This window comes from Danio rerio, chromosome 8 (genome assembly GCF_049306965.1).
Source record: "Danio rerio strain Tuebingen ecotype United States chromosome 8, GRCz12tu, whole genome shotgun sequence".
In the NCBI taxonomy this organism is placed as follows: Eukaryota; Metazoa; Chordata; class Actinopteri; order Cypriniformes; family Danionidae; genus Danio; species Danio rerio.
In genome coordinates this window covers 25,289,586-25,303,636 of record NC_133183.1, presented here as the reverse complement: position 1 = coordinate 25,303,636, position 14,051 = coordinate 25,289,586, and the positions used below count along the sequence as shown (strand labels likewise).

The 14,051-nt window shown below is 34.8% G+C and overlaps 2 protein-coding genes across 7 annotated transcripts in view; both read right to left on the bottom strand.

The window, feature by feature from the left end:
* The window catches only part of foxp3b (forkhead box P3b), a 47,390-nt gene extending 44,707 nt beyond the window's left edge, over positions 1-2,683 (bottom strand). For all 3 annotated transcript variants that reach the window (XM_073910370.1, XM_073910366.1, XM_073910367.1), the window contains exons 1-2: positions 2,610-2,683; positions 2,296-2,497 (exon numbers count right to left, since the gene is read on the bottom strand). Coding sequence is in view for 2 of the 3 variants with exons in the window: in XM_073910366.1 (XP_073766467.1) it covers positions 2,296-2,303 (8 nt within the window). In the remaining variant the exon portion in view is untranslated. The remainder of the gene's footprint in view (positions 1-2,295; positions 2,498-2,609) is intronic.
* A 1,578-nt stretch (positions 2,684-4,261) lies between these two features.
* On the bottom strand, positions 4,262-13,861 carry suv39h1a (SUV39H1 histone lysine methyltransferase a). 4 transcript variants are annotated; one of them, XR_012383677.1, is made up of 7 exons: positions 13,834-13,861; positions 13,501-13,646; positions 11,402-12,061; positions 8,875-8,910; positions 8,539-8,685; positions 4,692-4,821; positions 4,262-4,569 (listed from the first exon to the last, which is right to left on the bottom strand). XR_012383677.1 is itself a non-coding variant. In NM_001003592.1 (6 exon segments), coding segments are annotated over 6 exon segments (1,236 nt in total). In that variant the 5' UTR covers positions 13,853-13,861; the 3' UTR covers positions 4,274-4,435.
* Between the last annotated feature and the right edge of the window lie 190 nt (positions 13,862-14,051).

The window sequence follows — 14,051 nt, the reverse complement described above, 5'->3', positions numbered from 1 at the left end:
AGAAATAATTTTGAAACAAATCTTTGCACTTAACAAACTAAATTAAATATGTAGGCTAATGGATGTCTTCAGCAGAGTGCCTACAACACTGTTTCCTTACTCCATGAAAGTAAAGGAGTAAAATAAAAAGTAAAAGAGAAAGAGGCTGAATGGAAGAGGCTGGTTCTTTATCCTCGCACTGCAGATGGTCTCTTTAACTGTTTTCTCACTAGTGAAGCGTTCAGTTTTTCTTTCTTACAAAGTCCTCCACGTAAATTGCAAATGCACTATCCGCTTGTTAAGTGGTGACGTGTTTGTGACGTATGTAATACTGTTTCCGGGTCCAAGCCGCCATTCATTTGAGTGGGGAAATCATTTGTTTATGATCACGTTTTATTCCTATCACACATTAAACTTACATTTATATAAAGTCATAGTGTACACACCAATCTCTGGGCTTGCTGCATAACAAATACCAAAATTTAAAAAATGTATAAAAAAATGAATCACTTTCTGGCCATCGGATATTAGGCAGGGACATATATATTGCGATCATGATTTTCGAAAGTATTAAATCGCTTTGTAAACGTTTATTATTACCATTTCATGAGTCTCCGCATTCAGTTGAACAGAGCACTTGGACCCGAAAGCCGCTTCGCAAGACATCACACTTAACAAGCGGATAGATGGCGCAACACAACTGACTCTTAAATGGAATATGAGGTGAGACTCTGATTGGTTTAATGCACATTATGCTCCAAACACAGCCATAACTCATAGAGAAGAATAAGCACAAGCCTGAATAAAAGAATAAGCCCAACCCTGTTAGACCATACGCAGTGCTGCAAAGCATATTTTCCATCCTTAAATTAGCAAAAGTGGATTCAGACACACCCTTAATGCTTTTGCACCATGCGCTTTAGAATTGTGTGCCTGGATCGTTGAAAATCGAGCCCATAATGTTTGCCCATATCATCTATAGTTGGAAACCAAATAGTAAAGCATATCTGAATTTTAACTTTAAAGGCCTCCTCAAATCTTGTAAACACATAATAGGAACAGTAACAATGATCATGGTTGTACCATATCAGTGTTAGCCAAAGTCCATTGAAGTGAGTGCAAAGAGTGAATCGGCATTCACAGAACTGAAGAAAACATCCTCTTTCTGTCCACAAATCGAGTGTACAAGCACACACACTCTCTTCTCTATAAGCACCGGACACTTTCTAATAAACACTCCATTTTTCTGGAAAACATTGCAATTCTACATCTGCTTCATGCAAGTGAGTGGGCTTGGCAAACCACCTGTAGGTGACACTCTTTTCCTCTCCAACACCAGAGACATTTTTAAAAGCACCCCATACTTCTTGGAAAACACTATGCAATCCAGTGTTTGCTCTAATAGTTGAGTGGGCTTGATAACCACCTGTACGCCACACTCTCTCCATATGCTCAAAAGAAAAACTGCACTTATATACTGCAACTCCGATGATTTGAAGTGTTCTTTTATCCTCACTTTGGACAAATTAGTCTGCTAAATGTAAACCAATCTCTTCCAGGCCTCAGTTAAAGCTACGTGTCTGACAGTCATAGTACACAATGTCCACGGACAGCCAATAAAGACAGGCTGACATTATGCAAATTAGTTCCTAACCTACAAAGGTTTGGGCAGGAAGTAAACAGAAAGAACTGACAACTGGTTTCAGGCACTTCAGAATCAACTCTTTCTTTTGGGAAACAGCAGTAACTCTATTTATCGTGCGCCTTGATCTTGGAAACTGCAGATGCTGACGTTTACAGTTATATTATACACTATAAAAAGCATCCATCACTCTCATCTCTCACATTGTGGTTAGCTGCTAAATATTTGCAGTAACATCACATAGCATAAGGCTGTCTCGGCATCTCTGCGACCACCTCAGAAATTACAATATAAAACTTAAACTAAAAGCAAGGTTTAACAGTGAGTTCAACGATGAAGTGATCAGCAGCATGGGGTGGATGAACATTAGTCCACTCGGCGTGAGACTGGCCACGGTTAGACGCTCAGACCATATGTGTGAGGTCAGCTGATTAATGTTTGCCAGTCTGCGCTTACTAAGGTTTGATCCACAGCAAATCCAGCAAATCCAATAAAGGCAACCACTCACCCTCATGGCAGCATGTTGGGATGTGTGTAGTTTGTTTACGTTCTACAGAGAAGATAGATGGAAAAATGCAGTATGGATATTTGTACGAACAGAAGCAAGGTAGGAAGACGGGTTTAACAGCAGAGTTAAAGGCGCAAGGATAGATGCAGGCCTGGAGGAATCTCACCTCTTCATGGGAGGTTAAAGCTGAGCTGAGCTGACCGTCTCGCTGGCTCTGGGGATTCAGGCCACGGATCAAGCGAGGCCAGATGACTCCATCTGTAAGGTTCTGCTGCGGCATTCTGATATATTCACTGCACAGATGTTTGCCGTGTTGTTCATGTAGCTATTACATGGACACAGTGTTAATAAAACAGCCTTGTTTACATCTGTGAAAAAGACAAAAATAAATAAATAACAAAAATAAAGTGCTTTAATGGGATTGTTTACCAAAAACTGAAAATATAATCACTATTTACTCAACTTCAAGTGGTTCCATACCTTTATGAGTTTCTTTATTCTGCTGAACACCAAAGAAGATGTTTTGAAGAAAGCTGAAAACCTGCAACCATTGACTAGGAAAAACAAACAATATGGAAGTCAGTGGTTATAGATTTCTTCAAAATATCTTCTTTTCTTTCTGTATGCAACAAAAAGTCAAGGAGTTTTGGATCAAGTAAAGGGTCAATAAATGATTACAGAATTTTCATTATGGGTGAACTGTCCCTTTAAGAAATGCAAAATTAATTGAAATACAACACCAATTACCTTATATTTGGGTAAGATCGGGTTTAACACACCCTTGTTTTCATTTTCAACTGTCCAAACGTGCATTACTCTGAACTAAACACGTTATGAATACAATATCACCATCTGGTGGCTACAGTTGTACGTACAGTAGTGTGTAAAAATTGATACCTTTGTCATTAAATCAAACATGTTACGTTGATTTTTTTTAAGTCTGAATAGTTGTATTTGGAAAGAGTAAATAATTTTCATGTGCTCCTTATGTAAATAGTTTTAATTCTGATAATGCAAGTAAAGACGAGAAATGAGCTTAGGATTGGCTGTTGAACTAAATCTTTATTAATTTTATTCTAGTCATAGGCCTTTAACTAGTGTGGGGAAAGAGATGGTTCTTTTTTCTTTAAAAAAAAAGAAATTTTGGGGGTTATTTGCCCTATTTTCTATTTAATTATAAGATTTAAATATTGTATTTTAGTGACACTTTAAGCATTAATATTAGCTGAATTAGTTTGTGAAGGTCATCATCACCAAACTTTTTGATCTAAAGTAAATAGTTTGTAAAGATTTAGAATAAATAAATATATAAAAGAACTTTTTTACATCATATATTGCTAGAAAAAATATAAATTTGTTCAAGTTTTAAATTAAAAAACTGGTCTAATGTCGTTCCTCTGGCAAGTAACAAACTAACCAGCGCATTTAACTGTCCTCAGTCAGAATTTGCCCATTTAAACAATAAAAAAACATCATAATCATAATATTCATGGATAACAACAATAGCCTAGTTAATATTCAAATAAATTTTAATAATGGCCACTTTTGGTGCTTCTAACCATTTTATTGGTCATTTTTTGTTTCAAGAAAGAAGTCCAAGATTACGTTACTTGTAAAAAGTTACTTGTAAAATGTTTTCATTATTTAACAACAATACAGCAGGTCAGCAGCGAAAGAAGACTTCAAATATGTCAGATTGTATGTTTTCTTGCATAGCTGGATGCTGGATGTTGTTGATATATATATTTGTTTGCATTGACCAAAACTTATTAACTGAAGTCACAGAGGATTCCGTTTGGTCTTAAAGCCTTTTTCGATTTTCAGTTTATGATGGCAGAGCATTCAAAGTAGGACAAATGAGCTCATGTATGGGACAAATTCTGGACCTGTCAGTGAGGGGTGGGTCTTTCGAACCATCCAAACCAACCCTGGCTACTAGCTCAAGTCATTACATTTAACAATTAATATGAATAAATATTATACTTACTTTATCATCTCATTATAAGACATTTCTTATAATTTAAATAACTCCTCCGTACTTCACTTTTAGCCACTGCAGCAACAACTGACAAAAATATTTTTATACAACACAAATTTTTCATGAACTTAATAAATGAACATAAAAGCAGTGATTGTGGGGTGAACATTACTTTATTAAAACAGTCCTGAAAACAGATCAACTTATAATAACTGAATTAATAATAACAACATGAAGTTAAAAACTACTAAAAGTGTGTATATACAAATAAAAGTTTAAATGAACATGGAAATCTATCCAAACACAAAACTCTTCTGTGCAAGCTGAATTAAAAGAGATATTTCCGGCAGTTCCTCACACCACATTTGCACTCCATATGGACCCGCTTGATGGGTGATCCTTCAATCCCAGCTCGACTGAAGTCTAAATCCATTTTTGTACTCTCTGCATCTACTGGATCAACTGCAGCAAGAAATGAGAATTACTCAGTAGGCCTTTTACTACAAACAATAGGATATCAGTTATTGTTCATTTATTATAGTTGTATGAATAGTACCAAAAGACACATAAAAAAAAAATCATACCGGTCATCTTGTAATCAAAAGTGAGCTCTTCTCCTGCTTTGATCCCTCGTTTTGCAAATAAAGCAATTCTTGGAAGCCTCTCATCCAAGTTGTCAATAAAAACATTGTACACCTGCAAGTTTGGATCACACTGGAACAACAATTTTAAAAGAATGATGTCATGTACTATGAAGCTTTTCTGATACAATTCTATATAATGCATTTTGAATGTAATCCTGAGATGGCAAATCTGAATATTCAGCACTAGTAGTACTATAGTCTATGTTTACATGGAAATCAGTAATCCAATTATTTGCCTAAATCTAAATAAGACATTAATATGATTAAGGTGAGTTAGCATGAGTTGCTTTTTGAATGTTCCTTTCATGATTCCATTTTAAAGTCACTGCGTCTCCACGTTATCCACATCTTTTCCAGAGTTTTAAGTAATTTCCGGTGTTAATAGTCGACTATAATTGCTGTTAGGCATATTCACTTTCATTCAGGAGCATTTTATGCATGCTCCCCTTAACAAACAAGATACTGGATGCGAGTATGAACTACTGGAACAGTATAGTTATAAATGGAACTCGACACGGCAGGATATCCTGTCGCAAAATATGGCTTCAATCCTACAGGACGGTAATAGTAGTTTGACTGCAATTTTTACATGTCTATACCACACTTCAATAATGCGACTAAAATCAGCATACTCTACGTCTTAATCCGATTTCTGTTTAATTTGATTATGACCTTAACCAGATTAAATTAATCAAAAATCCTTGTTTACATGCTTATTCAGAGTATTGTCCTAATCTGATTTTTGTAGTATGTAAACATACTCAGTCACACAAACAGTTCTTAATATCATCAAAGCTAAAAAGAGTTGATATTTTAGGGTGAATGTTTATGAATCGTAATGTAACAATATACAATAAATATGTCTTATTGGTAGGGAGATTTCCACACATTTATTAACCCATCATTCAGATCTATTCATTTACATTTAGCAGGTGCTTTTATCCAAAGGGGCTGTGTAAATGTACATTTATTCAGTTTTTATATTAATTGCAGAATTATTCTTTAATTATATAAAACAGTGGTTCCCAACCTGGGGTCCGCGCCCCCCTAAGGGGGGCGCCAGAGTTCACAGGGGGGGCGCGGAAGAGGATAAGTATTGAGGTAGAAAAAGGCATAAAAATGCTCCACTATTATAAAGGGCTTTGCAATTAATCGAATATCCGATTTAGATTTCGGTTTCAAACGATTATAAAAAAGCATTAATCGAGATAAATGATTATTGCATCATATTTTGCCACGTTCCAGTTGTACACGCTCTTAAATGGCTCTTAAAAGCGCGAAAAAGCTTATGTGTGTGTGTGCAGCACGATCATGCAGTCAGAAGCATATGCGGCCGGTCAGCATTCACTCTCATTCACACACTTGAGACGAGCAGAGTAGCGCAGACATCTAGTCATCTTAACGTAAGCACTTTAATGGTCAAATAGGTGTCAAAACGCGGTGTTTAGTGATTATGTACATTAACCCTCATTTGTGTAATAAACAAACGAGTTGAGGATCAAAAGACGTGAAAGAGAAACCATTAAAGAGACAGCGCGAAATATTCCCGCTGCCGCCTGTTTTTATCATTATTAAACAAACATAACGAGAAAACCCTCTAAATAACTGTATGTATACACTTGAAGTCAGAATTATTAGCCCTCTTGAATATTAGCAAACCTTTTCCTGTCCAATTTCTGTTTCATGGAAAGAATATTTTATTAACTTATTTCTAAACATAATAGTTTTGATATCTCATTTCTAATCACTGACTTCTTTTTGTCTTTGCTATAATGACAGCACATAATATTTTACTAGATATTTTTCAAAATACAAGCATTCAGATTAAAGTGCAGTTCAAAGGGTTAATTAGAGTAATAAGGCAAGTCATTATAACGGTAGTTTATTCTGCAGACAATCAAAAATATATATTGCTTAAGGGGGCTAATAATATTGAGCTTAAATTGGTTTCAAAATATTTAAACCTTTCTTTATTCTAGCTAAAATAAAACAAATAGAAGAAAAAATATTATAGGAAATGCTGTTAAAATTCCTTGCTCTGTTAAACATAATTTGGGAAATATTTTTAAATTATTTATTAAAAAAAAAATCTTAGGAGCGCTAATAATTTTGACTTTAACTGGCAATGGTTTTGAATAATCGTGATTACAATTATGACCAAAATAATCGTGATTATGATTTTTCCCAAAATCGAGCAGCCCTACTATTATAAATAAAAATCTAAACGCATGCTTAAAATTCCAACATAATAGTGAAAATAATTAAAATAAATAACTTTAAATAATTATTTAAATTTTGCTCACTCGCGCAATCTGCTTGTCAACGTGTCGTAAAGGCAAAATCAAAACAAAAATGGCAGACAAACGTAAATGCAGTGATTCTTCAGAGGCGAAGAAAAAGATTAGACAGTATGACAAAGCCTACCTAAATTTTGGTTTTATTGAAGGCCAAGACAAGTTAAAACTGATTAATTAATATTTTCTATACATATTACTATATATTAATATTACACAAACACACACACACACACACACACACACACACACACACACACACACACACACACACATATATATATATATATATATATATATATATATATATATATATATATATATATACACACACACACACAGTACATATGTGTGTGCGTGCGTGTGTATTTATATGGTGGGGGGGCTCCAATGTTTGTATATGTTCATGGGGGGGGGCCCCAAAGAAAAAGGTTGGTAACCACTGATATAAAATATTTGGATACTTTAAGTACAATGCAATTTGTAAAGTTATATTATTTGTCTTATAGTTGATTTATTATGTTTTTTTTTCCAAACAAGTAGTTCTAGTTAGATTTAGATTGTAAACCTTCAAAAGTCATTTTTATATATATTTAATGTCTTTTTTTTAATAGTTCTGCATAAATTTTGCAGAGAAAAAGCTAAAAAGTTCTGTAGATTATGTATAGCCTTGCTTATAGGCCACCAATTAGACTATATATATACACACACACACACACATACATATACATATATATATATATATATTTTTTTTTTGAATTTTTTTTTTTTTTTTTGAATTTTAACTTGCATTTTTTTACTGCATTTTTTCTTAATATCCTAAAAATTATTTAGAATTGAAAAGTGTACTACAGGAATGCTCCGATCAGGATTTTTGGAGCCCATATAGAGTACCGATTCCTCCACAAGATGATCAGCTGATACAGAGTACTGATTCTGATCCTTCAAGCTTTATATAACTTTAACATTGCATAAAGCACATTTTTGATCCAAGTGTGATACTTAAGTGGAAATATCTTCTTTCCTAAGAGAATAAATGAAGGATGTTGCATAGAATCCCATAAGCACTTCTCTTATAAACATTTAGCGTGGACAAGGCATGATCCGAAGCAGTTTTACAGAAAGTATTAAATAAAACAGGTTAAAAAACTTGGTAAGAGAAGTGACTAAAAATGCAATTTGGAAACATTTAGAGCGCATATTTAATACAGAAGTTAAAGTGCATCTTCCTCTGCTTGTAAATTGTATAAACGAAGGGCTGTGATTGGTTCATGTGATCGGCCAGATTAAAGAGTACTGATTGAGTCATAATATGTGATTACCAGCCAATATCGATCTCTGGCCGATCGATTGGAGCATCCCTAGTTTACTATAATACCGGAATTTAAGGAACATCAGGAAAACGCATATTAATGCAACATACCTTCCACAAATAAATATTATTTCTCAAGAATCTGTCCTAAATGACTAGTGTACATCTAGTTGGTGCTCACGCTGTGGTTGACAAAGTGAGAGATGTTTCCGTAATGAGCCGCATCAATGGTGTAGACATCATCCACATAGTCCAGATCAAACAGGTACGTGACGCCCTGCTTATCGTACAGCACTCCTCTCTGCTCAGCTTCATCTGTGGTGATGATCTGATGGAACACACAGCTGACAGCAGGTCAGTAATCAACACTGACAGAGGAAAACACAGGTCTGCATCTTGACTTCTAAAACTGCAAACGCACTCATAAAAGCACAGGCTAAATAATGACCCACTACTTCTGGTGAGATTCTTAAAGGGATAGTTCACCCAAAACTGAAAACTGTCATCATTTACTCACCCCTCACTTGGTCCAAACCTGTCTGACATCTTTATTCTGTTGAACACAAAAGAAGAAATATGGAAGACAGCTGGAATCCTGCAACCACTGACGTTATTGGTTTTCCTACTATGAAAGTTAATTGATACAGATTATCAATCAATCAAAATATTTTCTTTAAGTGTTCAAGAGAACAAAGAACATTACAAAGGTTTGAAACCATTTGAGGGAGAGTAAATAATTAATACATTTTCATTTTGGGATGAATTGACACTACAAACCCAATGGAACATTATTTCACACATAATATCACATTTTATCTGCACAAAGGTTATTGGAGAAATTAAAATGAACAATTTACTTGCATTTAAAAGTTTAGAATGACTTTTTTAGGGTGAACTTCCCCGTAAAATTAGTGTGAAATGAAAAATCCTTTTATATTCCCTATTGTGATGTTTATGTAAGTGAATCTGCAACTTCAATGGTTGCTTCCATCCAGAAACGTGAATTAAATAAGTGAAAAACAGCAATATCGCATAGAACATTTGAAAATAAAGCATTCGAATACAATGAATCAAAAAGAACAAAATTGTCCATTCCTCATAAACGGAGACCAAATATCAAGGAAGCTTTCGGAAACATGAGACCACTCTTTGGGAGCGCAGCACATTTCTGATAGGTAATAATACTGAACCCATTTGATGATGAACTTTGAAAAAGGGATTTTAGAATGACCAAAACAACATTTCAGATGTGTTCAGATTGTTGGTCTGTCCATTAATGCCATCCCATTGTGCTAATTTTTTAATCATCAAAACATCTGTTAAAACAAAACCACATGAATGGAAGCAGATGTGAATATGTCCATAAGTATTTTATGAGCAATTCCAGCTTTATGGATGTGACATTTACAGTGAAAACTAAAAACATAAAATCACAAAGAGCGTATGTTAACATTACATTGAAACATCTGTTATTTATCTGATATTTTCCAAAACAACTAACCACAGAGTTATTCGATAAAAAAAAAATAAAAAAATCAATCTGTTAACATTTTTTTATACTTTACATGAGGAAAATAAACATGCGGTTTTGATGTGAAGAAAAAAGTATGCAAGTTTACAGTCTACACCATACTTTGTAGAAATTCTGTGAATTAAACTGTACAACCCAAAAGAAATAATGCTTATCAAAAGGATAAGAGTTGTCTATAGAACAAAAAAAGTGATTGATTTAATTTTATTTAACATTTTGCATTTATGAGGGAAAAAGCTTGGTTATGGATGTGACGGATGTGAAATTGGCACTTGTGTGACTTTGGTAAATCAAATATAATTGTTTGAGAACATTGACAGAGACATTTTTGAGTATTTTTACAATCCTGTAAAACAAACCCTACACAAAAAAATAAAAACTTAGAATGGGATTTTTGCTTTTTTTTTTTTATGTTTTTTTTTTCATGGCAAGGTTGACATTTGCATGTAATTGCTCTTATCCAGATTTTCAAAATCTATGTGCATCTTGACATTTCTATTAAAAAAACAGAGTGGAGCTTCACTTTGTTCATTAGGAACTGTCTTTTGCTATTGGTTAATTTCATGAGAGGAACCTGCCTTCAATCCAGCAATCAAATCATCAAATAAAAGAAGAGGAAACAATCTCAAATGGCACACTTCACATACACACTTGTGGCCTTACTATGGCCACTGTGGGCTTATCTCTATTAAACCCATAATACTGTATACAGGGTTTCTGCAAGTTTCATCAAGTCAAATTCAAGACTTTTTAAGACCCTTTAAAGACTATTAAGAATGAAATGTTAGACTTACACAGGGTTAAAGACTAAGGAAGTTTAATAATGGCTGGGTATTTAGTTTATTTTCAGTTTATATTCAATATTTTTTTATAAAAAATAAAAACAATTTAATTCGGCAATTTGCTGTAAAAATGTTCAACAGCTGTTGTGAATTGTGTTTGTTTGTAATATAAACAAATTAAATATATATATATAAAAAAAAAATTTGTTGATGTACTGTTGGTTATTGGATGGATGTCGGCTCGATTAAGTAGCTTTACTTTGCCAAAACAAAATTAAGACTGGTTTAAAATGATTTAAGACCTACAACACAATACTTCAGTGAATTTAAGACTTTTTAAGGCCTAAAATTTCATTTTTGGCATTAAAGACTTTTTAAGACCCAGCAGACAGCGTGTATAGTATAGGGTCTTATTTATTATTTTAGCTTTGTGAAGAGTACTCAAAAGTGTCTCCTTTACAGCCTCAATCCACCCTTGATGAGCACACAGCAGACATCTACTAACAGTCAAAGTGCATTTTGACTTGAAGATATGGACTCAAGGGGAAGACCTCAAGGGTTGTGGGTGCCATTTGGTCTTGGGCTGAGATGTTGTCAGAGAAGGAATATAACTTTAAGATAACATGAATTTTAATAGAATCAAGATTTGCTCAAAAAGATGTATTGATGTTTAAACACTCTTTAACACTCAATATTAAGTGAAAAAATAAATGGTGACTTCAACATCTTACCTCTCCAAGATACTCCATAACAAAGCTGTTTTTATTAATCCTCTGCAGTGTCCGCACGCCCCAGCCTCTGCCATTGTCTGTTTTGAAAATGCACAGGTCATACTGAATACCTCTCTGCACAACCCTGTTGGCACAGTCTGGTCCACAGCGGCACTTGGAGTTACACTCATAAATGGGTACACCAGGCATCACTTTCACCCGCCTGCTCTCATTATATGCCCTCCGAAACTTCAGCAGCCCTGGACAGCAGCCATCAACTGGCTGAGAGACGCAGTCTTCACACTCACAGCCCACTATTACTGCATTCATATCTACTCCTTTCCCTAACTTATTCTCATTAATGTAGGTGAAGTTTTTGGGAGGTCCATCCATGTCTACCTCATTTGAGACAAATATTCGGCCCTTGTGCCAGCAGGTCTGGTTCATGAGGTCTTCCCATTTTTTAAGCCTAATGCGCTGTGTGGCCTTTTGGCGAAGGAAGGAGATGATAGGGCCACTCAAAGATGCAGAATCAAGTGGTTCGTTGGCCTGAAGCAGAGCTGCCTTCATGTCTTTTCGGAACTGGTGTAACAGTATTGGGCATTTAAGGTTTTTAAGAGGCTCCCAGGTGTTTTCTGACTCCTCGTAGCCTTTCCACTTCACCAGGAAGAACTCTCGACCCTGAACAGGCATATTTCTAAAGGTTACTGTGAGGTAAATCTTATAAATTGGGGATATGAAATATGGATAAGTAGAAACAGCTGAGGCCAGTAGCAAGGCTACAAAAGGGCCAGGGTGGCACTGACCCCATCAGATTGATAGCTAGTCCACCCAATTAAATGAGACAAAAATGTATTGAAGAAAGGAAGAACATTTCTTTATATTAAGTCTGTGTAGATTAAGTCAAAATGGTTAGATTCTAAGAGATGAGCCCAGATCTACTATATCCGAGCTTCTATTTTAGGGAAAATGGTAATTGCCAAAGCTGTCGATTAGGAGCTCAATGGAGCTCAATCTAGGGCTGGGAAAATTACTCAAAGTAATCGTAATCCACTTTCAGAACCTATAATCAATCTAATTTTTACAGGTCAATTTTTTTTAATTACTTTCCTTATCGCATGTGGAGTCATGAGACCTTACTCTGTTATGGCTGATTTATACTTCTGCATTGAGCACATGTGTATGGTTCGCAGCCTTTCGTATACCTGCGCACCTCTCAAAAATTGTAACTACACGTTGCACATATGCACTATATTGACAATGATTGGAAGCTGCTGCAGAGATGCCTTGAAACGGCATATTTTCAATAGTAATCACATTATTATTTGCATTAAATTATTTGTTTACAAAAGATTTAAGAAGAGCACTGTTCAAAATATTACTTACAGGATATACAAGACTTATTTTTTTTGGAAGAGATACTGCTTATTATCTACTTTTAATATGAAAATAATATAAAATATTTTGTTTGCGAAAGTGCAAATCATTTATTTTCACTTTTTATAAGAAAAAAGTGACTGTTTTTGGCAATATGTGTTTTAATTTCAGCTGTTCAATGTTGATGTTTAATAAATAATTACAGATAGTTGATAATGTGTTTCTTTCAATTATTTGAAAACAATTATGCTTTAGTCAAAAATCTCTCGCTTGTAATATGTGAGCCTATTTACTGTACAAAACTTGTCAGTGATTTATTAGGGCAAAAAAAATTAATAATTAACGTTAATCAAGATTTTTATTTTAGGGCCAAATCGCCCAGCCCAGAGCTCAATCCAACAGAAGCGCTCTCTTGCAGTAAATCTGTCCCGAATTAGTCTCTATTTAATAAATCTACCAAACAACCTTACCTGAGATTCAGATTCAGTTGAATATGTTCAAGAAAACAATGCGATTGGATCCCAGATCCCCAAAAGCTTTGCTAGTAGAGACAATGCTAACAAAAATACGATAAACTAAAACATATTAATGCCATTTTTATCTGTGAAAAGTTTTACCTCATCATAGAAATTATGTAAAATTTTGCATTTTAGATTAAGATGCCCTGCAGGTCCATCTTATTTTAACATTTCTGACCTCACCACAGCCGTTCATGATATACTTTAAAAGCATAATAATCTGACCTTGTGTTTTTTGTAGTTACACAGATACTCCACTTCATAGTCATTAAAGTTGTTCTTTGTCACACTCAGCTGCTTGCAAACTAGTTTTTTTCTTCGGCACAAAGCCTGAAGGTCCTCCAACAAAAGCTTACAGGGCACCCTGCAATCTTAAAGAACATAAACATGGCTCGATGATGTCGTTTAAGTTTCATGTGTAATGAGCACTTTCTGCACACTAGTAATGCTATTAACAATGCAATTTATTTAAAACAGCCCGTTTATTTGCGGCAAATTATTTGGGACGTGTATAAAGGGACAGTTAGTAAAAACTTAAAGAAAGCACAGACATCTTACCTTTTAGATCTCGCGCCATGTTCGCTTCGTCACTTCAAGCTAGATGGATTGTTTATGATTCTCAATGAAGGGAAGCCCGCGTTAAGGTATTCGCGTTAATGATTGGTTGAGCTGTAGCCAGGAGAACAATATCTAACGCTCATTGGTCAGTCCCTCTGATAGCGTACATGAGGTGGGGGGAAAGTCGATGAATTGCTGTCAGTATTTTATTTATTTAT

Excerpts from the sequence above, each read along its gene's own strand:
- suv39h1a (XM_073909333.1), bottom strand. The coding sequence starts at position 11,950 with ATGAAGGCAGCTCTGCTTCAGGCCAACGAACCACTTGATTCTGCATCT. Across the intron at positions 4,822-8,538 it reads CTCACTTTGTCAACCACAGC|TGTGATCCAAACTTGCAGGT; the intron begins GTGAGCACCAAC and ends TTGTTGTTCCAG. Across the intron at positions 4,570-4,691 it reads TTTTGATTACAAGATGACCG|TTGATCCAGTAGATGCAGAG; the intron begins GTATGATTTTTT and ends TTCTTGCTGCAG.